This window comes from Motacilla alba, chromosome 2 (assembly GCF_015832195.1).
Source record: "Motacilla alba alba isolate MOTALB_02 chromosome 2, Motacilla_alba_V1.0_pri, whole genome shotgun sequence".
Lineage (NCBI taxonomy): Eukaryota > Metazoa > Chordata > Aves > Passeriformes > Motacillidae > Motacilla > Motacilla alba.
This window is the reverse complement of record NC_052017.1, coordinates 33140652-33167533: the sequence shown is the minus strand read 5'-3', so window position 1 is coordinate 33167533 and position 26882 is coordinate 33140652. Positions and strand designations below refer to the sequence as shown.

General features: G+C 35.2%; 1 protein-coding gene across 1 annotated transcript in view; it reads left to right on the top strand.

The window, feature by feature from the left end:
* Positions 1 to 26882, top strand: part of SKAP2 (src kinase associated phosphoprotein 2) — a 118277-nt gene that overhangs the window by 14803 nt on the left and 76592 nt on the right. The window contains exon 4 of the mRNA XM_038124620.1: positions 7729 to 7833. Within this exon, the coding sequence (XP_037980548.1) occupies positions 7729 to 7833 (105 nt within the window). The remainder of the gene's footprint in view (positions 1 to 7728; positions 7834 to 26882) is intronic.

Here is a 26882-nt window from a genome sequence, read left to right as displayed (position 1 = left end):
ACATAATGATACTTGACTTCTCTCTCTCAAACAGCGTCTCCTCCAGTTTGTGAGTTGTTCCACAAGGATGTGTTGTGGGCATACTTTCCACTCCACTCTCTTTCATGACTGAACTTTTTTGAAGCCCCTCTGACTTTGCACGTAGTGACTAGTTGGTTTGACTAAACTATCTGTAAACTCTTGTTCTATGGGCTTTGGCCAATAGCATACAGAATCTTGCCTATCCATAAGGATAAAGGTGTGAAAGAATAACAATAAAAAAATAATCGAAGAGCATGTGTGCAAGTAGAACCAGGCTCCTTAAAACTATGATCACCCATGTGCATCTCTCTCAGAAAGTGCATACATATTTCTTTGCAACCAGATTGATGAATTTGAGGACTTTCTTGAATCTTCCTAGAAAGAAGCCTTCTGATGTTGTCTGTCAGGTCAGTAAATATGCTGACAAAACCATCTTTTTGTCTATATAGACTGAAAAAAAATTGAAGCTTTTTAGAAGTGGGTACATGTGCAAGTGAAAGGCACAAAATTAATTGTATGGGAAAAGATTTTATTTTTGTGTCTGGTGTGTTACCTGATTTAACACTGATTTTTACAGTTAAGTGTGTTGTTAATTTATGGATAAAGAAAGTCCATGTTGTTCTTATGTCAAAAAATATACAATTATATTTATAGCCAATCCACTGGTCTTTCATCAGATTTTATTTTTTAAAGTTATTAGACATTTAGTGTATCTATTTTATTCTTAAATTGAAGGGCTCTGTATAAATGTCTTTCTCTTAGACACTGCTGCCTTTTTTTTCTTTTAATTTGAAATATTTGTCTGTTTATCTAAGAAGCTAAGCAAAACTCAAAAGCTGTAGTCACACTCAGCAACCTGTTGTAGATCTTAGAATTGGGAAAAAACTTGAAAACAAAGGTAATTTGCATACAAATTGGGTTCATTTTTTTTTTTGCTAAGACTAATATTCCACTAAGTTATAAAAGTCTCAACTTTGTCAAAGATTCTGACTTCATACAGTTTTTGGCATTTCTCTGTTTTGAGATTAATTGAATCAATACTGTGACTGCCAAAATGTTTAGTTAAAAGAACCTTGTTTTCAATTTTTGCTAAAAATAGTGCTAAAGTTGGCAGAAGCACCCTAAGCTCTAGAAGCCGTATTTGTGTTTGAAGTTCACTTGCCATCTGTTCTGTGCTTTTATTGTAGTAAAATACATATTTTTACTCACTTTTCACAAAATATTTTGGCTCAATGTTGAAAGTGAGACACCAGAAGTACTAGCCAAATCGAGTCATACTGTGGGAATTTGCAGAACCAATTCCCCAGAAAGCACTCGTTGCACCTTGTATCTGATCTGCAGCACTAAATTATGCAGAAAAGTATGACATGACATTTTCTAACTAGCATTTTTCACTCTGATAAAAACTGATGATGGTTCACTTTTTTTTTTTATTTCACTTTAACATAATAGAGGGTAAATCTGTGTCTCTAGAGCACTGATGTTATTCACAGTGTAATTATGGGGAGCACCTGTAGGAAACCTTTAGATGACTCAGATGCTTCTGGCTCTTGGCAGAGCAGAGTGTGTCTGGAGCCTTAGACCTCTGCTTCCTGGAAACACTCGAGCTGTTAGAGTATTGCTATATGCAAAGGATTTGATTTTGTATTTTTTCTTTTCTGTTTTTGTACAGGGGTCGTATTTCCTTTTTATTTTTTCCCCCTCTGTGCACTCTTTTTCAGGAAATGGCAGCAAGTAGAAGTCTCTTTGGACTTGAGAAATGGAGTCAGTATCTTGTGGTCACCAGAGCTGCATGTGCACACGAGTTCTATATTTTAACACACTTGAACTTTTTAGTCAAGAGCATAAATACATCGTTAGTATTTAACCATAAATGGCAAAGATGTGGCTTAGTTGTTACCCAGTTCTTTGAGGATCATCATGACGTATTTCTGGAGAGACCATCAGATGCATTAAAAGTGTGCCAAATACCACTCTGTCCCAGAAGTCTGGGAGGTTTCACTGTTGGCAAGTCACTGTGTTGTCCCTTTCAGCTACACACAGCTGTTATCTGTGAAGTGTCCACAGCAAGTGCAATTTCAAGTAACATGACATACATCCACCAGTGCAGCACAAAATGATTTTGGCATGATATGCATCATAAGAATGAGAGGCAACTCAGCAAGCAGAAGTTGCAGTTACTTTTCTTGCTTGAAGCACATTTGCTTGCAAACTTAATGTTGTTTCTGTATTGTTTTAAGAATTAGCTGTTAAAGAGTTTCTACTTGACCTTTACAAAACAAGCCATTAAAAATCATCATGTTAATAGGGGAGCCTAGAAGGCCCTTCAGGAATGAGTGTGTTGGAGCAGACTGCATGGCAAAGCATGCATTGAAAAATTGATTGTCAGAAGAATCCAGTCTTACAGGGTGACTGGTGGATTGGGTCAGTAGCATCTTAAAAATACAGGATGCCCCTATCAAGGGGTTAAAGTGTACCCCTGCCAGCTTGAAAGCAGCTTGGTCTACTTGTTCTTATGAAAAACTGAGTAGTGAGAACCTTGCTTGGTCTGCTTGATGGCTTCATCCAGTCCTTTGTTTCATGGGTTCTTACTGCAGCAGAGATTGGACAGGATGAACTGATATCAACCTGCTGTGACTTGGGACCTTCTGAAATGGCAAGAACCAGGGTGGTTTGACCTACATGTCTTTTTATTTTCCTGAGTTGTTTTATTTCTCTTATACTTGAGCAGTTTTAATGCATCATTCTGTCTAGACATTTTTAGAAATAAATTGAAAGTGTTTAGTTATCTGAGGATGTGAGCTAGCAAGTTTCTTTCAGAGGCATTGGCTGTAACATCTTGCTTGCTCTTTTTCAGAGTAAGTGGTGGAAACACTATCTTTAATGCTTAGGAATTCTTTGTTATAATGTAATTGTTGCAGAAGAAAATTAATTCTTGGGGGAAAAAAGTCTGGATTTTTTAAAAGCTAGATTCTTACAATGTAATATGGTCCTATTCATTATATTGTACCAACTAAATTTGTTGGAAGTCTTCAGAACAAGGGGTAGGAACTGAAGTACAGCCCTTGTTACAATGAGGAGAGTTCCTATTCCTAATGTGGTAAACTTACCCTTTGGTATGCATTACTTCCTGAATCAATAAATAAGCTGTAATGGAAAACGTAGCATTTAATAAGGAATGACATAGTATGTGTTTTTTTTTTACAGACATCATAAAATATTGATTCTACTATCAAACCTGTAGGAGATTAGTTTAGCTTGCTGAAACTGGAGAATAGGGTCAGTTCACGTACATATTTTTATTATTGTGACTGTTAAATATCTACCTTTAATTAATCTATTTTTTCCCCAACTTCCAGATAAATCATGCTATTCTGGGGAAACATGAAACTATATTAATGAGCATCAACTCCATAATTATACTTGTGGCTGCATAACAGGGACACAGCCATGTCATTTCTTTAGGCAATAACTTTTGCAAAGAAGTATTTTTAAACTGGTCATTAATTTTATGACCATAGAAATGAGATGCAAAATTTATGCTGTTGTCATTGGCATGGGTTCAAGGCACTACTGACATTATGTGTGATTGTAATGGAATGGCTGCCAACTAATGAGTCTATAGACATTTTGTTTGAGCATGCTTTGCTTTTAGATGTTTGATTAGGCAGCAATGCTTTCAATTATGCCTGCAAATTGTATTGAATACATTTACCTGATGCCCATTGTTGCTTTGTAGTTCGGTTTTCTATTACATAAGTGCAAGTTGAATGCTTTTCTTTAATTTATTGATGCTTTTTTGGGTGTATTTTTAGATACTTGGCACCTGAAGGGAATAGTGGTTTGTGCTGCTCAACACTGACTCCTCTGACTGTTCAAGGAGTAACACATGGAGCTTCAAATGCAGTTCTGACTGCTCTTACTCCGTAGGTGGAGTATAAACTTCAATGCAACACATTGATGGAGGAGCATGTAAAGTGGAGAAAGGGCAGAGATTTCTCAGAGTGGGAATGTTGGAGACGACATAGGATCAACAGGAAGCCTCTTTGTGAACTGTCAGGAGCAATATCTTTGTATATTAACAGCATACAGTCCTAAGATATCTTTTAACCCTGACAGAACTAGGAGGCAAGAACCCCACGGTTGATACCAGAAAGCAGTCCTCCTTTTATGCCAGTATATAAACACGTTGTGAAATGTTGTCTCTTAAAAGTCCAGAGCATAATGAGTCAGCTTTCTTATTGAAATGCCTGCAGTTCTTCCGTACAAATTAGACTATTTAAGAATTGTATTTTTCAGTATATAATATAAATTGATGAAAACTATTATTTATTTGCTACTATTTTTCTTTATTCTAAAAAAAAAAAAAAAAGAGGATTTTTTTGTTTAATCTAGTCCTGCATGAGTGCAGGTTGCTTGTACCGCTATCCAGAGTCTGCCACCTATTCTCCTCATTTTTCATGTAAAGTGTGGATAGCTAAATGTAGTATTGTATGACACAGGATTTATATATTGCTTCTGAGTGTCCTTCTCAGTGAGGGCTTTTTTCATGGAGGTCTTCAAGCCTTCTTTAGGATTTAAAATCTAGAGAATGCTTTGACAAATGTAAAGTACTGAGTGTGTAATTTCTTTCTTCATAATAGTCTCAACACTTTTCTGTTTTTGGTTGTTTTGTTTTAAGAGCATTTTGAATTTGGATATTCTAGACGTAAAACAGAAGCTTGTTTTATTATAAATTTACATTCAGAGTTGCTATGGTTTTTGTTGTTTCAAATACAGTACATATCTGTGTCTTGATTTTCATGCCACATGGCAACTAACACCCATGTAGTCCCTCATTCATTTGCCCCAGATGGGGTAGAGTAGATTATCAGAAAGGTAAAAGTGAGAAAATTCATGGGTTGCTATGAAATTGGTATAATAGGTAAATACACAGAAGAAAGCCATAACAAGGAATTAATTAATCACTTGCCCTGGGTGGGCAGGTGTTCAGCCATTTTCAGGAGAGCAGGACTTCATCACAAATAACAGTGACTTAGACAAATCATCACTCTTAATGTCTCCTACTTCCTTCTTTTTCCCCCAGCTTTATATACTGAGCATGGCATTATATGGTGTGGGGTATTCCCTTGGTCAGTCGGGGTCAGCTGTCTTGGCTGTGTCCTCTCACAACTTCTCGTGCCCCCAGCCCGCTCACTGGTGTGGTGATGTGAGAGGAAGAAAAGGTGTTGTCTCTATAAGCATTGCTCAGCAGTAACTAAAACATGCCTATTTTATCAACACTGGTTTTAGCACAAATCCAAAACATAGACTGATACCAGCTACTGTGAAAAAACGTAACTCTATCAAAGTCAAACCAGCACAATGATAGGTATATGTATGGTATGCCCTAAATATGTATGTATATATTAAAAATTCCCTTGTTCCTAGGTCATCTGGCTTTTATATGAAAGTAAAGCACAAATGTTTACTGAATTTGAAATCCTAAGTGTAATTGGAAAATGGTAGTATGGTGATTTAGTGGAAGACAAGGTAATAGTGCAGCTTTGCAAACTTACATAAGAAATTATGTGTTGCTGAGTGGGACAAAATCCTCTGGAGATGTTCTTTCTATGTGCATACTTGCCTACTTGTCATCCACAAATCTTATTCATTCAAATATACTAAGATTTGCCATTCAGCCCATGACTTATATGTGCTGGAGTGTGGTGTTTTTGGAATAGTTTTCTTCTAGAAATACAGCCTAATATTTTAAATTTATGCTGGCACGTTAACGAAGGTTCAATGATAACATGTTTATGCATAGCTAATAAGAGGACATTTTTGATTGACAGCCAGGGCTTACATATACACATATATTCTATGCCTTCTAGTACTAGCAGAAGTTTAGGACAGGAAAACAGGGGAACTTTTGGAATGGAACAGAATTTTGCCATTGTATGGGTTGTGAATATCGTGTTTGCTCTTTTTATATGGAGTGTATAATCCAATACAGATATATATATAGGCAAAGAGAGACAGGCACCTGGTGTCTGGAATCTAAGTGTAAAAGATGATCATGTTGGTTATAAATAAGGCATAATATTTTCTGTTCATGTGCTATCTGTTCTGTGTTTTTCTGTTTGGAGGAAGAGGTGAATTCTGGAGAGAAATAATTTACTTTTGATTGGTTTGACAGGTGTGATGAAGTGCAAATATTTTGATCAGATTAACACGATGACTAGAGTGCTACTGGGAGAGGACCGTGTCAAAAATAGGTTGGAGTCGGGTTCAGATTCAGAGCAGTTGTTAAATGGCATGGGAGCTTGGGAGGAAGCTTTCCTAAGAAAAGCATACTAAAGTAATGAAGGGAAAGCCTAGCTAGTGTTTGACAACATTTGAATATAAAAGAACTTGAGGTAAACATATATCAGATATTGTTGTTTTAACTGCATAGAAAACTTGCTATTTTTTACAAACAGTTATGGAGCTTTCTGTCATAGTCTCTGAATTTTCTGTGTATTTCCATTATTAAATGGGAGGGGGTAAAACCCAGCCATGGTTAGGCAGTCCTACTGATGAATGCAATTTCTGCACCTATGAAGAAGAATATTTTCACTATGCATGAGTTTATTTTGGATTCCTAGAAATTAGTTTTCTGATCCAGTGCTCCAGAAGGGAACACATAAATAGAGAAGGATATTTGGATGTCTCTGGAAAGCCTTTTGTGTTTGTAGATACCAAAAGGCAATGCTTGAACAATTTAGTGTTACATGATTTTCAGGAATTTTGAGGGCTATTTAATCTATTGGAGCATCAACTTTAGGATTCTGGTTGGACGATTTTTGTCATATTTAGCTTTTTCTCCTTCACAAAGATTTTATTTGGGTTTTTTTTTAGGAGCAATGTAGTTTGGTATTCCCCCCTCTTCTTTGCCTAGATGTGTTAAACATATCTGAGAAAATATGCTGAATTTCAAGAAGAAGTTAAATTTTGCCTAATTAGGTGAAAGCCTCAACTAATATTGATTTCACTGTATCTTTCCTGGACCTTCTCACTTCTGCATGACACTGATCAAAGTGCATCAGATTAACTGATAATGTAGGTTTTGTATCTATTGTAGTGAGCTCTCAGTTGGGCAAGAAATTAATTAACAGAAAGCTGCATTAAGCCACAGGTTCATACCAGGTGCTGCCAGGTGGTAATTCCACTTCTAGTTTCATGGGAGAAATACACACAGAGTTTTGCAAGGCAGTGCCTAATTACAGTGAAGAAAAGTAAAAATGGGCAGAGGTCACTGCTGCCAACAGTAGTTGGGCATTTCCTGGGAGGGAAGTTGCTGCAGCTCCATCCTGTGCTAGGACAGGCAGAACTTCAGAGCCTGATTCTTTCCTTTTTTCCTTCTGCCAGTGTTTCCTCTTTCCCACCTCTTTGCTGTGGTGTTTCTTTCCCCATGGTGAGAAGCTGCCAGATGTGCAGTGCTGGAAGCAGGTTCATTATAGGACAGCGTTTAGGGAAACCGCTCCGGCAGCATTTACGCATGGGGTCAGAAGGTAGCCCTAGAATGGCATCGCTCACAGCTGCACTGGAGCCTGCCAGTGTCCATGAGCAATAGGATTTTTTCAGTTCCAGATAGGAATTAATATCCTCCTTGCTATTGGAAATACTTTTATTCTGTGTGTTTGTGTGATAAACTATTTAACTAGCAATGTGTATTGACTTTTACAGAGCTGGAAGATGAGGAAGAGTCTGAGAACTCTCTTTCTTCGCCTCCTGATAGCATCTCAATAGCATCTGACCGATATGATAAAGAGGATGAAGGACCTTCTGATGGTATGTGACACTGTATGTGACACTGTTTACCTTAGAAAGTACTAGATTTGCCAGTTTGCTATGAGCTGATGTAATCAGATCCTCGTGATGCGAATGTTAGTGTTGGAAAACAGATAAACAGATAAGCAGAAAAGCTGAACACTTTTCTTACCTTTGCAAGAACCTTTAAAGGAACTGAAGAGCTCTCTCTAGTGGTCCTAGAGCATAGTGAAGCTGTCTCAAATTTACACAATGTTTCTCAACTCACGTTTTTTGATAACAAAGCATCTTCTGTAGATACATATGTTTTTAAAGATAGATCAGCGGCTAAACCATTGTGAATATTTGTAGTAACAAATTGTTTGTTAATTCAACATTATCAGATTCTTGCTTAATTTTATTGTGCTACTTAATGGCTTACTGTATTATTTATCTAATAAATAATGAAACAGTTTATGTGATTGATATTTTTCTGCAAACTCCATGCAGAATTGGTTCATAAAATATTAAATTAATTATTCCTACAGTGTTTCCTTCCATTAAGACAGTGTTTTGTACAATGTTTTTGTTATATAAATTTTAAGTTTGGGTTTGCATTTAGGAAAAGTCCACGCTTCATAGCTGTTTTCCATGTTGTTTTATTTTGTATTCATTAGGTTCAATGCTAAATGCGACTGTTCTGAAGACATGAACAATTGAATATTTCAGCAGTTAACAAGCTTGCTTTAGCATAGTGTCCATATTTTTGAGATTAGTTTATTGTATACATAATATAAACATCTTCTATGGATAATATATGGCAGTAAATTAAGTATATGTACAAATAAATTAATGATGTATATTAATTTGTGGCACTGGAAGTTAGATAGACTTACTAGTGAATGATGTTTTCTGACATGATATGATGATCAAACTGTGCAGCTCCATCTCGAAATACAATTGCTGAATGAAAATATGCTTCCTGCAATGTAGCACTCCACATTTTATATTATCCAGATTATTCCCTTTGGAAACATAAATTGCTTTTATGAGGTATAAAATTATGTCTATTGCAGAACAGGGATAAGTCAAGTACATGCATAAGTGATAAACCTTCTAACCACTGATTCAGAATAATGCTTTTTTTTTTATGTCCAGAACTCTGTAAAATGTATAACAATAATAATCATGCTTTTTTTTTTTTTTTTTTTTTTATATTGAGCTTATTACATGTTGGCAGTGTGACCTTCTACTAAAAAAAGTAAAGCTAGGCCTTTTTGCTCTCTGGTTGAAATGTAATTATCAGTCAAATTGAGTATGTCTTTTAGAAAACCCAAGCTAATTTTCAAAACTACAGATGAATGCAACTTTCTGTGTGTTTATTTTTGCTTACAAACATAATCTTATCATTATTTCTAATTATAACTTAATAACATGGTACTGATTGCATAAAGGGTATGTGACAAAATTATATGACTATTTAATAGGAGGTACAATTATAGAATTGTTTCAAAACAGTTAATCAAGAGAAAAGTGATAACGTTCATAACCTAAATAATGAACGGCTGGAGAATGCTGATGCAAGAGTATGTGAAATACTGTATGAGTTTGTACAGATGGGTGCTTAATTTTTAGCCTGTTTTGGAAGTTATGAGAGTAGGTATAATAGCTACTCAACAATATCTTGACTAATTCATACCAGTTTAGGTAGAAATATAGAGGGTATGATTCTTGTATATTTGACGTGATTTTACCTTCCTGGTCTTTCTGTATTTTATGATAAATCCTCTTTAATTACCTAGTGGGAGCGTAGCAAGAAGAAAATTTGAGAAAAGGTGATAAATTCTGATCTGTAAACACTTAATTTATTGGAGTATACAGTGTTCCTCTTTTTCTCTTTGAATGTCTAATGTGTCATTCTAATACCATTTTGATTTTAATATATATAATCCATCATTCCAGTCTAGCCACCTAGCCTGTGTATGAAAATATATGTTGGGAAAATCTTATAAGGGGTGGATTGATCCCCAGAGGTGCCATTTGTTTCACTTCTAATAGGCATAAATGGGTTTCTTGAAGCTTAATACTGTATTTTAGTTTTTTAGCGGTCTGTTAATGTTCAATATTTAAATCCTACTCCAGGAGTAAGAATCCTTACTCCATCTGTAAGATGGTCTGTAGATGTTTGATCTTGTATAATTACCAGTTCAGTTCAGCAGGGCTCTGTACAGATCTAAAACCTGATTTGTGTAGGATCAAGGTTCTCAGCGTTAACAGAGGTCCTTATCTGTAGGTAACCAAATTGAGGTGTTTTTTATTTATGTTTGACTCCATTTCTATTTTTATGTGAAACCTTCTACATATATTTTCTGCTAAAAAGCCCCAAGGCATTTCTCTTTACATACTTGAGTTAGGCTGCAAGGTTTGTATGACTTGCCAAAGTGTTGCAATTTGACTTTGCGGCATTACTGTCAAAACATAATTTGTGAAGGCACACGCTTGGTAACAGATAAAGAATTAGTGTATTATGTGTATGTTACAGTCATTGTAAAATCCTAGAGTTTTTGTGTGACCTTTGTCTAATGGTGTATTAATTACAAGAGGGATAATCCATTTAACAATAAGTATGGGATAACTAAATTAGCACAGGTCACCTAAAGGCCTTTTGTCAAATCTGATTGTTATGTTGTCCTTTTGACTTTTACCTTATGGTAGGCACTAACAAAGTATCTAAACTTTGATGGATTATAAACTCTAAACATGATATGTATTTTTCATAATGCTAATGTAATTTTCTAGGTACTGAAAAGGTCAAACCCCCACGTCTCTGTGTGCATTCTAAGTCTGTCTTTCCTTTTAATATTTCTTTTTCTCTGTTCCTCTGGTTCAAAAGTTCACTCAGTTCCCAAATGGCCACCTAATTTTCCAGTTATTCCCTCAAGCCATATGTGTTTTGGTTTCTTTATGGTTTATTAGGTACTGTAGGAAAGTAGCATAAGTTATATCATCTAATGAAATTCAAGCACACTTCAGTGATGCTTTGACTTGATTGCTGGCAGCAATTAAATCACAATGAAAGAGAATGATGGGCTTACATGTCCAGACACCCTACAGAAATTGGAAGAGGGATAAAACACAACAAAACCCCCAAACAAAATAACAAACTGAAAAACAAGACAGACCAAACAAAACAGCACAGCCGGGCACTCTGGTCTTAACTTGATTTTTTTTTTTTTTTATTGGCTAACAGCCTGATTGATAGCAAAATCATAACTTGCTGTATGCTAACAGGCAGAGTTCACTTGTAGGTTATTGTGAGCTGATAAAGGGTTAGATGGAGTTTTGATTTTCGCATTGGTCCTTGGTGCACCAGATTAATGGAATTTCAATGAGAGACTGGAGTAGTCACAGCTTTGTCAGAAAAACAGATGGAGATTCTATAGCCATGTCTGCTCATTAATACCAGTTGCCTGAAAGGTGTACTACTTCTCTATACAAAAGACTCAACATAATTGATTTTTGAGCGAGGTATTTTTTCACTTATTGATGACTAGGTTTCTTGCAACTTAAATGACAGGTTTTTGTATAGTACATTGTATAACAATGTTATGTCTTGTAATTTCTTACTCCCCTTCCATCTGCGTATTGAAGAATATATGCAGTGGGAAATACATATGTCTTGATTAGTTAAAAACCAAAGCACACCAAAATACTTTAAAATTGAAATACCAAGATTTTCTTTCAAGTTGGAAACAAACTTACTTTTGGTTGAGAAGTAAATGGGAAAAATGTTACTGTTTTTCATTTAATTTTTGAGGTTTCCTAGTTATTAAATACAGGTTCAATGGCAGGCTTAAACCCTCCTGTATAATAACACTGTAATCTTCTTTTATAATATATAGAGATTTTTTTTTTTTTTGGTTTATGGTATGGTAACCTGATTTTATAGTAAGAAATGTCACTAGTATTAAAGGACCAACTTTGACTTTGTAAGTGGACCTTCTGAAGAAGACATGTCGCTTTGGCTCTGCAGGGAGTGTGTAATTGGATAATTACTGGATCTAAAAGATCACAGTAAATGGTGTGATGAAATAATTTAGATCATCACCATTTCTATGGAAGGTCTAGAAATGTTGTCTTGAGAAGGTAAGGATGAAAGAAGTACTAAAAATGTGTCTGGGGACTTGTATGCTCCTCAGATTATCACATTTGGCTATAGCTTATGAATAAAATATGCTTTTTAGTAGAAAATTTTTTAACAGTCTGAGAATCTCTTATTAAATTTCCCCATGGAGGAAGGTAGGCCTGGAGCAAGCAAAACTGGGCACTTGGAGAGCTTTGAGGAAGAAGAGTAAATGAAAGGGTTGTGCTTTAACTGTCGTCAAAGTGCAGTCTTGAAAATGAGCAAAATTTATTGCTCCTGCAACATGATTTTCTTGCTATGATTTTTGGATGAAGCAACAGGCATCAGCACTTTGTTTTCATTAGTTTATTTGGAAAAGTTCTATACAAGACTTTGCAGGCTGGACTAAACTATTTTACATGATCTATGGTATTTACTTAATATGAGCATCACGTTTTGCAGTTTGATTGATCAAGTGAGAATGAAAATTTTGTGACTGAATTTTGCATGCTGTTTCTTTTTACATGTTAAGTCTCAAGTACAAATACTGATTAAGCTTTTTCCCCCCTTATTTTTCCTATTTGTTAGGCCTAGTCATTTGAATACTGTCACTTAAGAAGGCTGGTAGAGTTCAGTGTAAGGTTTTATCTTTGCGCATACACACAAGTGTTTTCCCACTTCCTGCAACTACATTCGTACTGAGTTTATTTTTGAGGCACTATATTAAAACAAAAACTGTTCCTCAGTTAAGCACTACTAGCAACTAAGGTATCAAAGGTTGGAGAACGGAAAATACAACTAGGAATTTCTATCCTTTCTCCTTTTGCCCTTCTTATGCCTCCAGTCTTGTCTTGGTATACCACTTTTTAGTAACATAATCATGTATATGGAGAGGATGTTTGGTTGTGTTGGGGATGACAGCACTGGAAATTTACCTGAGTTATTGTAGGAGATTAGTTATTTACTTTTATTGAGTATTGGAGGGAGAGGTAAAAACTTAAGTGCATGACAGCCATTCAAAGGTATGAGAAACTTATTCATCTTGTTTTTCTCATAGGTAGATCTCATTAAAGGCAGAAAACCAGGTACTTTATTACTCCTTATATCTCTTTTAATATTCAAGATTGAATAAAAAAGGTCATATTGAGGGGAAGTAAGAGCTAGGTTTACTTGGACAGCTGATCTTCAGTGAGAAAAGGTGGCTTCTGCTTTATGCTCTTACTAGGCACTGGAAGGAGGGCAGTAACCCATCTTGTGTAAAATGCATAAAGACTGGACTTGGGCATGCTAACTTTATCTTGAGGGGGTGCTAGTTCTTGTCAGAATTTTGAAGCGGGTTATGATTCTGCATTTCTGGCTGAGAAAGGTAATATGATGATCAAAAATGTTGCTTTCAACATAATAAATTTTAATTAGCAGTGCAGTCTTAAGCAGGAGGATTGAATTCTAAAATTCCTGATGTGGTGTGCTGAGGTTGTCAGAGAAACGATGTATCACTACTAATTTAAGCTGAGTCACTTATGTACAAATGTCATCCAGAATACAATCTTTTACAAGCTCATGGAACACAGTGAAAAGTAAAACATACTGGAGAGGAACTCAAAATATGAAGCTTGTGTTTTTAAATTCTGTTTTTTTAAGGATATTGGTACACGTGGGACCAACAATATGAGTGTAAATTCCAAGATGCGATTCCCTCTTCTCTGTTTAACACATGAGAAGAGGGTGCTAACTTTGTTGAAATTGTGAAAAGCTGTAAAGAAGATCAACTGCTTGTTGAATAGGAGAGACCTTAAGAGTGAAATCAATGTATCTCCCACAGTCTGCCTGAGATGTTTCTTTGTGGGCACCTGTCTCATCTTTCCTAAAAATCTCTGCTAGTGCAATTGCACTGTACCATGGACAGTTTGTCCCAGTGCTGCACTCTACTTGCAGAGAATACACACCCTAAACACTGTCAGTCTGTTGACATTTGACTCTCTTTTGTCCATAAAAGTCATGGCAATAGTATATTTTTTCCCTTCTGTAATGAATATTTTTGAAGGCTGAATAGAATCTTTATAACTTTCCACATGTAGCTGCTTTTGAAACCGTATGAACAGAATAAACAACGGAACTGTTTGTTTGCTTGCTGGTTTGTTTGTAGGATCCATAGCAGTGCATATAGCAGCAATGACTTAGATGGAGAAGCAAGATGTTTAAAAAAAGAGAGTGTGTGAAATATGCTAAGCTAATCTAATTAAATTTGATTTAAACCATTTGTACAGAACATAAGGGAATAATTTCTGATAGGAAGCAGAAGTTTTAAGTAAAATTTTGGCCCTAATAAAGTCAACAATAAAGTTAAAAATGGCATTGTGTAGGTTAACAGTGTGTACAAATTGATGATACTAAAATGTTTGAACTTCTAATTATCATGATGAAAAACTTCCCATCAAACAATAAACCCCTGTGTTCTTTTAACATTTACCTTTCTCCCATGGGAGAGATGACATGGTTTGTTGCTCATTTTATTTCATCTATGTTGCTTCAGTGACTGAACACTAACAAAACAGCCATGTATACTCCACCACTACATAGGACAATATCAACAAAAAAGCCTAAATAATGACCTGCTTAAGCCATTTATTTTTCATATTTGATCATAATTTTATTCAAGATATATAACAATACTATGGTTAAAAAAAGCCCAGGAAGTTGAAGTGAATAGATTTTCTATTTATGTTGCTTTTTGGCCTAATGTAGTTCGGTTCTTATACATCACAAATAGCTGACATCAAAAAGAATAGGAGGGGTTTTCCTTCTGCCTCTTGGATATGCAATGAGCTTTTCAAGTAGGTTTTGGAGGCAGTTAATTATGATTTTAGGACCTTATTGGTGCTTTATCTTGACTGAGTGAATTTCTACCTTCTGATTTCCCTGTAATTCCTCTTTCTTGTGCCAAGCAGTAGTGGTATGGCAGCTTCCATTCTGCTCCTTACTCCTTTCCTCCTAGAACCAGAAAGATGCATCACTCAGATGATAGCACGGCTTCATGCTACTCCAGTGGCACCTTGAGGTGGGTACCAGAGGGAGAGCAAGTCTGACAGATTGATGCTGCTTGGCATTCAAGGCAAGAGGCATCTTTTCCTTCCTGAGGTCTACCATGTACGACAGAAAAATGGGTCTACCTTCAACATATGCTATGTAGCAGTCACAAACATCTTGTGGAGAAAAAGCTCTACAGAACCATAGCGTTTTGTTTGTTTTAGATTAGATCAGAACTATTTAAAAGAATGGTCTGTGTGGTAATTCATATTTTGTCTCAAGGATGAGGCTTTAAAGTCCCTGGATATAGGAACCTACTGGGAAAAAAATCCTGTATAACCTTGCAGTGTAAGTACAAGCTAAGACTGGCATTTCTTTCTCTGAATGGGCGATTAGGAATTTGTGCCCATATTTAATTTATTGCATGCATGAAGTGTGTATCAATCCTAATGAACAGAAGAAGATTTTTCCCATGTTCCTGTTTTTGTGTATTAATTGATTAGTACTTTCTGTGGAGGCGCTAAGTGAATCTGTAGATCTTAAGCAAGAGCAAACCAGGCCTGTTTTCTATTAGGCATCATGCAGTCCAGGCATTAATTTTAGTGAATTTGTGTTTGTTTCCTTTTAAATAAAAGCAAGCTTGCAGTGGATTAATATTGGTGAATTTTGAGATTAAATTTGAGTGGGAAAGTAAAAATTGTGTCATGAAAATGTTTATTGAATGGTTTTGCAGAAAAACTCCCACATAGTAGATTCAGTCTTTATGGTATCAACTGAATGGACAAGTTCATTACTGGCCTTCTCAAGAAGATGTTGCAGAGAATTGTTTGCTGCTTAAAATTTTTCAGCAGGAACCATACTTCTTTGGACATCTGTCACTCAGCAGTATTAGTATGATACTTTCCTAGTAATTTTTATAGATGTTTACTTGGATTACGTACAATAGTAGTATTTAAGAGTAGAGTAGCAGACTAAAACAGCTGAATGTCACATTTTCTCCAAACTAGAATTACTGCTCTAATTTCTTAACTGATATTAGCCACAACCTATTCATCACTAACTATTGCTGTAATGATGGGTAATATCCTGGGGGTATCTTGGTCTTGTCTTCTCTATTCCTCGTAGTCAGAAAGAGTTTTGGGCCCCTTTCGGGCAGGGAATTATGAATGAACCTACACTACATAATAGAGGAAGACCTCTTCTGCTCTAAACAAGGTTTTCCTGTCCTCTCTATATTTACTCGGCCTACCTGGACACACGTTCCTTAATGCAGGGTACATCAGAGCCTGATAATACCTTTTCAGGGGTATCCTGTTCTTCATATAAAACAATTTTTGCTCGTTAGTCAACAGTCAAATTTTGTGTTTCTCTGCATCATAGAATCGTAGAATGGTTTAGGATGAAAGGAACCTTAAAGATCATCTAGTTCCAACTCCCTTCCCATGAGCAGGGACATCTTCCATTAGACCAGGTTCTTAAAGCCCCATTCAGCCTGGCCTTGAACACTCCAGAGATGGGGCATTCACAGCGTGCACCTGGATGATACTCACAATACGTATTCAAAGGTGCAATTAGTTTATGATGTCCTTTCCATATCTGCACTTGTGCATCACTGCTCTGCATTGAAGAGGTAAGAGAAAAGGATTAGTGTTGAAATAATATGAATGGGAGCAGAAGGATATTTAGACTATGTACATGGCTGTGCAATAAAAATTAAAATTGATTGGAGGCAAGTTAAGTGAATGTGGTCCAAGTCTTTTTGGTAGGTTAATAGGATGTGTTCTTTTGCAAGGATGGGTACAGGAAATGGGCCTTATTATTACAGTTTCTTGGAAAAGAAGTTAATACAAGCGTTGTCATTGACTTCCAATTAAAAAAAAATTAACCTTGCCTGTTTTCACAGGACATTATTCTTATAATTCTGTCTCTTTTGTGTTTAGTAATTTGAATATTACGCATATGAAGATAGTGGGGGAAAAACTTTCCGTTTTCTAGAACTGCTTTCCTTCTAGTAGGAGCGGACTGATTTTTCTCTAACAGCTTCTTCAGAAGTTATCTTTAATACTGTATTTTATCAGAAAAATAATTGGTGAGACTTCCACAAACTTGTTTGATCAAAGATTTTTGAAATATCTTGGCAAAATGGGTACTTGGTACTTGTAGGTGTAAAATAACTGCATGTTAAGAGTTGAAGTTACACAAAAGAACGTAGTCATATTGAAAAGTGCAGAGATACTTTTGTCTGTAATCTTTATAGATAAAATTTGGAATTTCATGTCAAAAGTAAAACCGCAAGACAAAAACTTTGTTTTTACTTGTTAACAACAGCATATCTGCAAATTTCATTTGGAAATATGGACTGTGTAATGCAATTGACAGAGGTACATTCAAGTTCATATTGCTTTTTTAATGTATGGCACACCTTTTTTTCTGCCTTAGATTGCTGTAATCTTCCAGTGCTCTCATTCACTTGAGCAATATTTAGAACGTGGTATAAAAATAATGTGAAAATGCCGTAGTGAGCTGGTGATAATTGATTTACTCCATCACACTGAAATACCTCTTGTTTTCCTCTTCCTCTTCCCTTGGGCAATAATCATGGGATCAAGCTGCCAGTCTGTAGATATAATTTTTCCAGCAGTGCCATCTGGCTCCTTGGCACTGGAAGTTGTATTGGCTTCTTTTCTGTTTCCACTGATTTTTGTCAAATGTTAGTCCATTGATGAGACATCTTTTGCGAGTGGGTGCTGATTTTTTCCGCCCCCCAAATGAATGTTGTTTTTTTATTGATATTGTAAAGGACCACTTTTTAATTTTTTTTTAATCGAATTTAGGACTTAACATATTAAGATTTCTTTAAGGAAAAAATAGGATTTATGTGTAAATTGGCTTCTTTCATCTATGTTGAAAATGGTTTCTCAGGATTTTGGACGTCTTTAACAGTCCTCACATGGATTTTTAAACATCTTCAACATTAAAGTAGAATTATTTCCTTTTTATTTTTGGAAGCTGACTTTTCAAAGACATGATAAATGAGCGATAAGAATTTGTAGGGTCTGCGTTACAGATACAAGCTTTATGTTTTTTAATAAATAGCCAGCAAAGCTCTGTTTTTTTCTCATAGGACTACAGTTTTATTTTTGCTGTCAACTTTTTTTTTTTTTTAAAAAAAAGGTTTAAAAATGAAAAAAGGGTGGCTTAATAAAAAAAACACATCTGAGTTTCTTTATTCTATTCCAGCCTTAGATGCACTTCACTGCCATACAACATATAATGATGGTATTGATAAAGTGTTAGAAGGGAATGTTCTGGAAATAGTATTTTAATGGGGTGGGAAGTAGGAGGAAAAGCCCGTTGATTTAAACTATTTTTGTAATTATTATTAATATTCTTACTAGTTTATTTATTTATTTTTAATATTTCCTATACTGGTCAGAGACATTCAGTTAGAGGAGAAAAAAGCCTGAGGAGCTGAGGATTCCAACCACATAAGAAGAATGGAATTTCAGATTACACATTTTTCTTTTATGTTGTTACAATATTCAAAGCTTTCTTTTTTTTAATGTGAATTAGAAAAAATATCCAAAGCCTGTTCTGTTGTTAGGTAAGTCAACTCCTATTAATCAGGAGAAGATGAACTAGTTTAAATCCTGTATATATATATATATATATATATATATATATATATATATATATATATATATATATATATATATATATATATATATATATATATAATTTATATTTCAACCTGCATTTTCAAGTGCTGTGTCTCAGATAAATGAATTATACTCATCCCTGGGTGTAAATATAAATTTTCTTCTGTGTTGAAAGTATTTACCTAAAGTTATTCAAGGTAACACTGGAAATTCTCAAACATGAACCGTTGTATTTAGTTGGCCTATTTGAATATTTTTATATAATTATCCCTAAAAGTAGAAAATAATAAGCACTATTTCTTTATCATAGTTGCAGTACTATCCTAGTGTAATGCATTTATTAATAAAACGCTATTAGACTGGTATTTAAATCAATATTTACATGTTTTCCCAGCATTGGAGAAATTGTCCAGTACTGGAAATGATAGGATTAAAAATCTTGTATAGGACAAGGAGGGCCTAGATGGGATTTTTGTAGGAGTTGCTTTGAATTAAATTTCAAGTATCTCCTGGTGTCTCTTTATAGTAGCCTTTTAAAGAAAACAGCTATGACAGACAGGGTGTCTGAATGCAGGTCTCATCAGTAACTTGACTCACAGACAAAGTGGGTATTTTTAACATACGAGTTCAGTTGAAAGAATCTATAGAAAGGGCTAAAATATCAAAGTAAGGCAAGCATAGCAAAATATGCATGATCTATTGTTAATAGCAAAAGTGTAAGTCTAGTCTCACAGAATATATTCTCTCATGAAAGATTTTAAGGGCATGGGTATATCATGATTTTCTAAAATAGCATCAAATCTTCTTTTTGTTCGTAAGTAAATGTGAAGATAGAACGTTGCTGCTAATCAATTGTCTGGGATGCCACCTCATTAAGATTTACAGGATCATCAAAAATGCCCAGAATTGTTTGTTGGCTATATCCTAACTCAAATATATAAAGGGGATACCACAGCATTTTTCTTTAGAATCGCAGGGAGTTCAGTGACCTTTTGTGGCAAATTATGTAGAAAGAAAATATTTATATTCATTTAAAATAACCTCCATGAAGAAATAGTCTCATTACCCTGTTTGATCAATTCCTTGCAGCCTGAGCTGTAGCATGCTGCTATTGCCATTGGTTGATGGAATACACTGAGAAGTGGCTAATGGTGATGGTGCTCATCAGGACAGGGTTCAGCCAGCGGTCAGCAACAAATAATTCAAGACTGTTTCTAAGTTTGTGGCTGGTGGAATTTGCTTCTTGCCCCAAGCCAGCAGCATTGCTGAGCTGGGCTATTTGATTAGAGGAGAAGCATATTTGCTTCTTAGCAACTGCACATTTGCACAACACACAGACCTATACTGCCTCCAAAGGTTTGCCTTTTGTGATGGTGGAATAATACTTTTCTGTTGATTGACAGACAAAAGAGATCTTTGCAATGCAGAGGAGTTTACAACCAATTTTTTCTTTGTCTTTTGTAAACTTATCAGAGGTGCTTTTTAATTTAGCACTATCTGGTACAGATTTGTATATGCAGCAAGACTGGCCATGATTTGAACTGCATTTAAGCTATTACTGCTATGCATATTTAAAGGACAGATGCACACTTATGCTTAATCATTGGTGTGTGCAGCTTTTTCCCCAGCCGGTGTACTTAATGGAAATTATTTTCTACTGTATTTTCAAAAAAAATTTTATATGTCTATTGCTATTTCCTATGTAAGAGTGATATTCCTTTTACAGAGGATAATGATAAACTGAAAGCTGCTCTATTCTTAGTGCTTTTTTTTAATACATGAACAGAATTGTGGCAGTGATCGCAATTCTAATAGTGTGTGTGTAATTTTGGGTGTAGCGTTTCCCACAGGAAGTGAGTCTACAGGAGAAAATGTGTCTAGTCAGTAGTAGGTAAAAGTATTTATAACACTGGTAATCCTTGAAAGAAGACAATTTAGGAAAAAGGAAACCTAAGATTTACAGTCCTAGGAGGCCAGGACAAGGAAAAAGCAAACTTTTTTTTTTTTATGGTTTTACAGCTCTTTTCACTCCTGATCTTTATTTTATTGTGGAAGTTTCCGTACTGCCATAACAATAAATAACAATAAATTGCTGATGTGGTTACTGAAATGTTTCATGGAATAGAAAGTACAGTTAGTGTTAATGTGAATTTCTGCAGATATCTGCTTGCATATTTTCCTAAATAAAACATATCTTTTAACTTTCATAATTCAAACAAGTGAGTACTTTTCTAAGTGGGTTTTATAGTAAATTAAAGCTGTATCTTTTAAGGGATAGGGCGATTTAAAGGAGGAGTGAACAATAAAAGGACTGTGGGCTAATGTAAGCATTCTGGAATTTACTTATTAATAACCGTTTCAGTGGCAGTTCAGACTCAAAAAGGGAGAATGAGAAAACACTCCTATATGGTGAAGCAATAGAAAGCCCCAAATGTCCCTCTTTAAATCAACAATAATTAAACCTATAAAACTTCTAAATCCTTTTTCAATTAGGATTTTGTTTTTTTAGTCAGATGAACATTTTAAAATGAATTGTAATCAAAATTTTAGGGTTTTATGAGAATTTTGGAGATTGTGGGATGAGGCTAAATGAAAGCATTGGAATGATTTGGTGGCTGTTTTGAGGAACAGGTATTCAGGGTGTGCACTCTCAGAGCAGGAAGCAAAGTCTAGCAATAGGTACAGCCATAGTTTTGGAGTCCCTGGAAGGGCCCTGGAAGCTGATGACTGACTTCATTCTCTTCCTTGTTAAATCTGCTGTTTGTATATATATGAGTTTTTAAAAGGGTGTTTCAATGTACTGGTAGGATTTTAGAGTCATTTGTGAAAGTGTTAGCTTTGGCTTAATTTCTGAGACATTCAAAGTTGTGATAGTGTGATGTTATGCTGCTGAATTGCCAAAGATGCTCATGCCTGACTGACTTGTTTTTATACCTCAGTACCTGTTAACGTGTTCCCTCTGTTCTACACAGACCTTGTACTTCTGTCATTGATAGATACACGATAAATTATTGGGGTTTTCTTTTAGTTGGTTGGCTCTTTTTCTGATAGCAGACAGCCTTTTGCAGAACTAAGGTTTTTGAACAAAGTAACTAAAAGTTGGAGTTGCCGTGTTGTTACTTTCAAAAGGCAGCCGTACTCAGGGTAGAATGCAGCAGCTCTTACAATGGCACTATAAACAATACCCAGCAATTTAAGAGCAGGGTGTGAGGAATATTTTACCTAATTGAAATGACAGGGGGGATTTTGCATAGGTAGAAGCAATTATTCATACTGGAGGTGGGCCAGAATGCTGGGGTTATTCCCCTCATCTTGCTAATTAGGCTTTCAGTTTCATTAACAGTCATCGAGATATTTGGTGACTGACTTGTGTATGAACATAGCCATAGTACATATAAAGAATATTTTATTTAATTATTGTGGTTCATTTTTGTTTTTATAGCTGAAGAGAGGTAGAAATAAGGAGTGTTTTAAGATATGCAGAACACTGAATAGTATGTAGGCTGAAGGCAGCATGGCTATGTCTATTTTTGGGTACACTAAGGCCATAGCTAAGACACTACCATGTTTATATTAGCAACATTTTGTTACCTTTTAAAGATGGAGTTTACAAGGGTTTCTACCTTTACTAATGTGTATGTTGAGAAGAGAAATTAATCCGGCTTTGTTGTGCTTCCAGGATGTTTTCAACCTGGAATGAATTCAACTTTGAACAGGTCTGAGGAATCTACAGTTCTTGTTGCATTTAAGCCTTAATTTAGGAAATATAACCTAATGCACGTGGCATCTTTAAATTCCCCTATCACTCTAATGCACTTTCATTTTTTTTTCACCTGCCCCTGTTAATTGCCTTTGTCCTTCAGAAACAGACATTTTGAGGGAGGTTTGTTTTCCTTTTCAAGGATTGATAATGAGGTGCAGCGATTCATAACATAGTGTTGATATCAAATAGCTGCTTGTTGTATTTTAGAAAGGGCCTTGAGTGTCTGAGCCTTTATTAAATCTCTAGGTTAGTCTTTTTTTTCAACTGACTTCTCCTTTCCTAAGCTCTGTGATTAGGAATGTCAGGTAGGAAATTTTTTCACCCTATTTGCAATTAGAGATGATTCAGTTCTTAAATTAAAAATAGCCTCTAATGAATAAAATTTCCAAATAGAAATCAAGAAGGTGAAAATATTGTACAAAAAGCAGATCCATCAAGATGTTTAAAAACCTGAAAATCATGTGTATGAAACGGAACAAATGAAATGAATGAAAATCACCTTAAAACTGAGAAAAAAAATTGTTTCATTCAGTACTGTTTCATTCATTTCATTTCAGGGGTGGTTTAAGTTGTTACTTGGGTTCCCCTTCTAACAAACAAAACAGAACAATGCTGTTATAAGGTAACGTTATAATAAGGAAAAGTGTGGTTACAACATAACTACCCATTCTGGTTCCTATTATTGAGTAGATGTGGCCATAATTTGTCTTTTTTGGTTTGATAATTGCATTGATGGTCCTCGTGGAATTATTAATGAATTCTTTGTGACTCAGAGTCAATTGTCTAGCTCTGATGGCTTTTTCATGTTAGTTTCTTCATCTGTAAGGTTGCTCTAAGTAATATACCAGTGATTTATAAATATTTTCTACCAAGTTATCCTTGTATGCTGTATTTCCCTTACATATCCAGAGGCAAATTCCCTTGTCAGTATGTTTTATAGGCTAACACGAGTACTGTGGGATAAAATAATGCTAATGAAATCAGAACAAATAGAACAGCAATTAGTAATTTTATTTGTTCAGTATACCTCTGATCTTGCATGGAAATGGGTTTTGGTAGTAATATAAGACACGTAATGGTATAGATAATTCATGAAATGTTGATTCAAGAGTCTTGTTCATTAGTGCTTGTCTCAGTGACTCTTTCTGCTTGGTGTTCTCCAGTGCCATTTTGTCAGGTGTTTTTGAGAATTTGTTGTCAAAGTATGTTATTTTTAGGGAATTTCAAGTCTTTGTGGGGAGATCTGAGAGTGAATTAGCCTGTTATAGATGCAAATAGCTTTGTGGGAAACAATATCAAAATGAATCTTTTCAAGGGCTAGATTTTTATTTTGGTACAGTTCTATTGGTAATGACAGATTGATTGGCTGCTTTTGGGAGTACAGTTTATGGACAAACTGAAACTGAATAAAAAAGCCATGAAAACTGGCTAAGTGCCAGTAAATGAGGTAATGTATTTTGTATATGTCACCTTACTTTCATTGGATCAAGGCAGTTGTAGAATCCTCTGCTGTACATATGAATTTGAATAATTTCATGCTCCAGAAAACCTAATCAGGATAAGACCAAAAACTGGGAGAAGAAGTTTGGAAAGAGATGTGCAAATATACTGGTGGAGGACCTAGGTTGTAGAGAAGGTGTGTTAACAGGAAGTGGAATTAAATTCTTGTGGCTATTGAAGTCCACAGAAATCTCTTCTTCCTTTACTAGAAATATAACTGTCCACTAAGAAAATGCCCAGGTGGTTAGGAATACAACAGTATTACTTTGTTCAATGCCATTTTCTTCTTATTATTTCCATATTACTATATTCAGCCTTTAAAAGTCAGCATTCTTTTGATGTGCTACTTGTTCACCACTTCAGGATACATGTGTTCTTTATGTGGGGAAAGATGTAGAGGGTCAAAAGTTTAGCTCCTTAAACTAAAATAACTTGAATTTTACAGTTGATCCTTTAGTTTTTGAGTGACTGAGTTTAAAAAGTGCATATCCAAACTAAGGAAATTTTGACTTGGGTGTGTGGAACTCACTCCATTTTCAATGACCTATTAGTAGGTGTTATAAAACGGGATGTTCACTTGACATGATTCTATATTTAAAAAGGAAGAAAGAAGAAGGCAACATTATTAGAATAAAAAAATGGGGTTTTTTGAAAACTATTTCATTTATATAATCAGAGTCATCTTGTTGTTTACCATAAGGATACTCTTTCATGGTGTTCTCCTCACTTTTCCTTTGCCAATTTAAGGTGTGCTATAGCAGTCACAGAAGAAAATGTGTAGTTTTCTGAAATGCAGGAATCAGTACATATGTGACATCCCAGTCTTACACATGCTGGAACCTTCCCTCTTCCCCTTCTCTCTCCCTCCCTCCCTCCAACTTACATTACTTTGAAAAAGTGTGTGGGTGCGGTGGGGAAAAATCAGTGGCACAGCAAGCCTGAAAATGAAATGTTTTTCCCTTTTTAAAGACAAGCATAATGAAGCTAACAGCATTTCACAGCATTTCTAGAAGAGATGTGAACACTGTTTCTCTGTTATGAAGAGGAACAGTGGAGGCAAAGTAGCTGTGACTTGCCCAAGATTGCGAAAGGAGTCTGGTTAAGAGCCAGGACTAGTTCTACGTTTTCTAGCTCCTGCTTACATGGTAAGATCTCTTCGTTATGTCTCACACGTTCCAGCTTTCTGAAGTTTTTGACAATTTGAAATGGATATTAAGGGGACATAAGGTAAACTTTTTCCCCCCTGTCCTCAGAACCACATCATTTATTAAGAGATGTCATCCTAATGTGTATACAACTTCCATGGCTTTGAGTGTTATTGTAAATGGTAAAAAGACTCTTTGGTTGGATTTAGACTGATGCTGCCTTCTGAAGTACAAGAGGTGTTTGTAGTTTTGTATGATGTCTTAGTTTTAATAATATTATTTTAATATGAAAATGTTGGTGTTTCTTTAAATGTTTAAAAATAGCATATCCTGCTTTGATTTTTCAATATCAAAAAAATCATTTAGGTTTAGGACCCCAGCACCACCTTCCCCTCCTCAGGAGTTACAGAAGTGCATTAAACTGCTGATACAGACACTAAAACTGTGAGTTTTCCCTTACTGGCTCATTTGAAGTTTTTTTCCCTTCTTTTTTCTTTTCTTTTTCTTTTTTTTTTTTTTTAGTGAAAATGGTGGTGGTGCAATTTAAAGGCTGGTATATAGACTATACCAAAAGTAGTACAGTACACTCTGGAGGCAACAGTATAACGCTTTCTATCTTAAAGATCACAGATAGCTTACATAAACTGGTGGAAAAGTTTATGAAAGTTACTCTTCAACTTGCAAGTGAGTGAAGTGATTTGGCTTTACTTTAAAATCAGCAGCCTAAAACTGAGCTGCCTGAGTATTATCATTACTCCGAAGCAGCATAATTACCATTAGAAGAGAATTGGTTCCTTTAAGGGAAAAAATAATGAAGGGAAAACTTCTTAAAATGAGTTTTATTACATTTTTCTTATAAAATTAGTCTTTCATTTTGTTGATTAATGCTTGAGTTTAAGATTCTGATGTAGGCATTTTGCCATTATAATTCTGAAATATGGGAAGTCCTTGAAAACATTCCGGGATTGCCTTCTGTCTGTCTGCCTTGTAAAAGATCCTTTCAGTTAAATGGACCATCCTCCTTAAATGATGTCATTAGCTTGGATTGAAAAGACATTGCCTGCAGGGAAATCATTTAATTGTCTTAAAGTGCTCTACTTCTGTAGATCTTGAAGCAGCACCCTGACTTCCATCTTTGTATCAGATAATTCATCTAAAATTCTGTTTTTAATCTCTGACGAAATATTGAGATGTAATTTGCACTTTTATTGGAGAAATTTGAGACCTTTTATAGTCTTGTCTCTGTCAAATGGATGGAAAAGTTTCACTTGTTGAAATGCAAATGGGTACTGTCTTTTTTTGACTTAAGGAATTAATTTAACATCCATTCATGCACTGCTTTATAAATATTAATGTATTGAACTCTTGCATTTCACTGATACCAATATATACTCTTTTACATGCATATTTCTAAAATCAGTAATATTTACTTGGTCAAACAGCAAGTCAAGTTTTGGGGATAATTGCAACTTTTTAAAATATTTTTTTTAAGGTAATGCATTGCATGTAGGAAAACGAAAAAAAATTGACCATCTTTTTTCTGTTTGACTTAGCAGTCTCTCAGTCATGTAAAAGTCAGTTTATCAGAGATACTGAGAATTTTTAATCGAGTAGGCAGTCAGACCAGCAAAAACCAAACCCATGTGTATCAGTGAATTACAAATTTATTTAGAAAATATATTCCTTGAAAATATATAGTGTAATTTTGTCTATAATCTATTGCAGTTATACTTTTAACATCTCAGTGATTTAATCTTAGAAACATCAAAGTAGGAAGAAAAGTATATTTCAAAATTGAAATTGTTATATATGCAGTTCTCAGCTTGAAGAGGCGGTGTATGGAGAATGCTACAAAATTTTCAGAAGATTTTGCC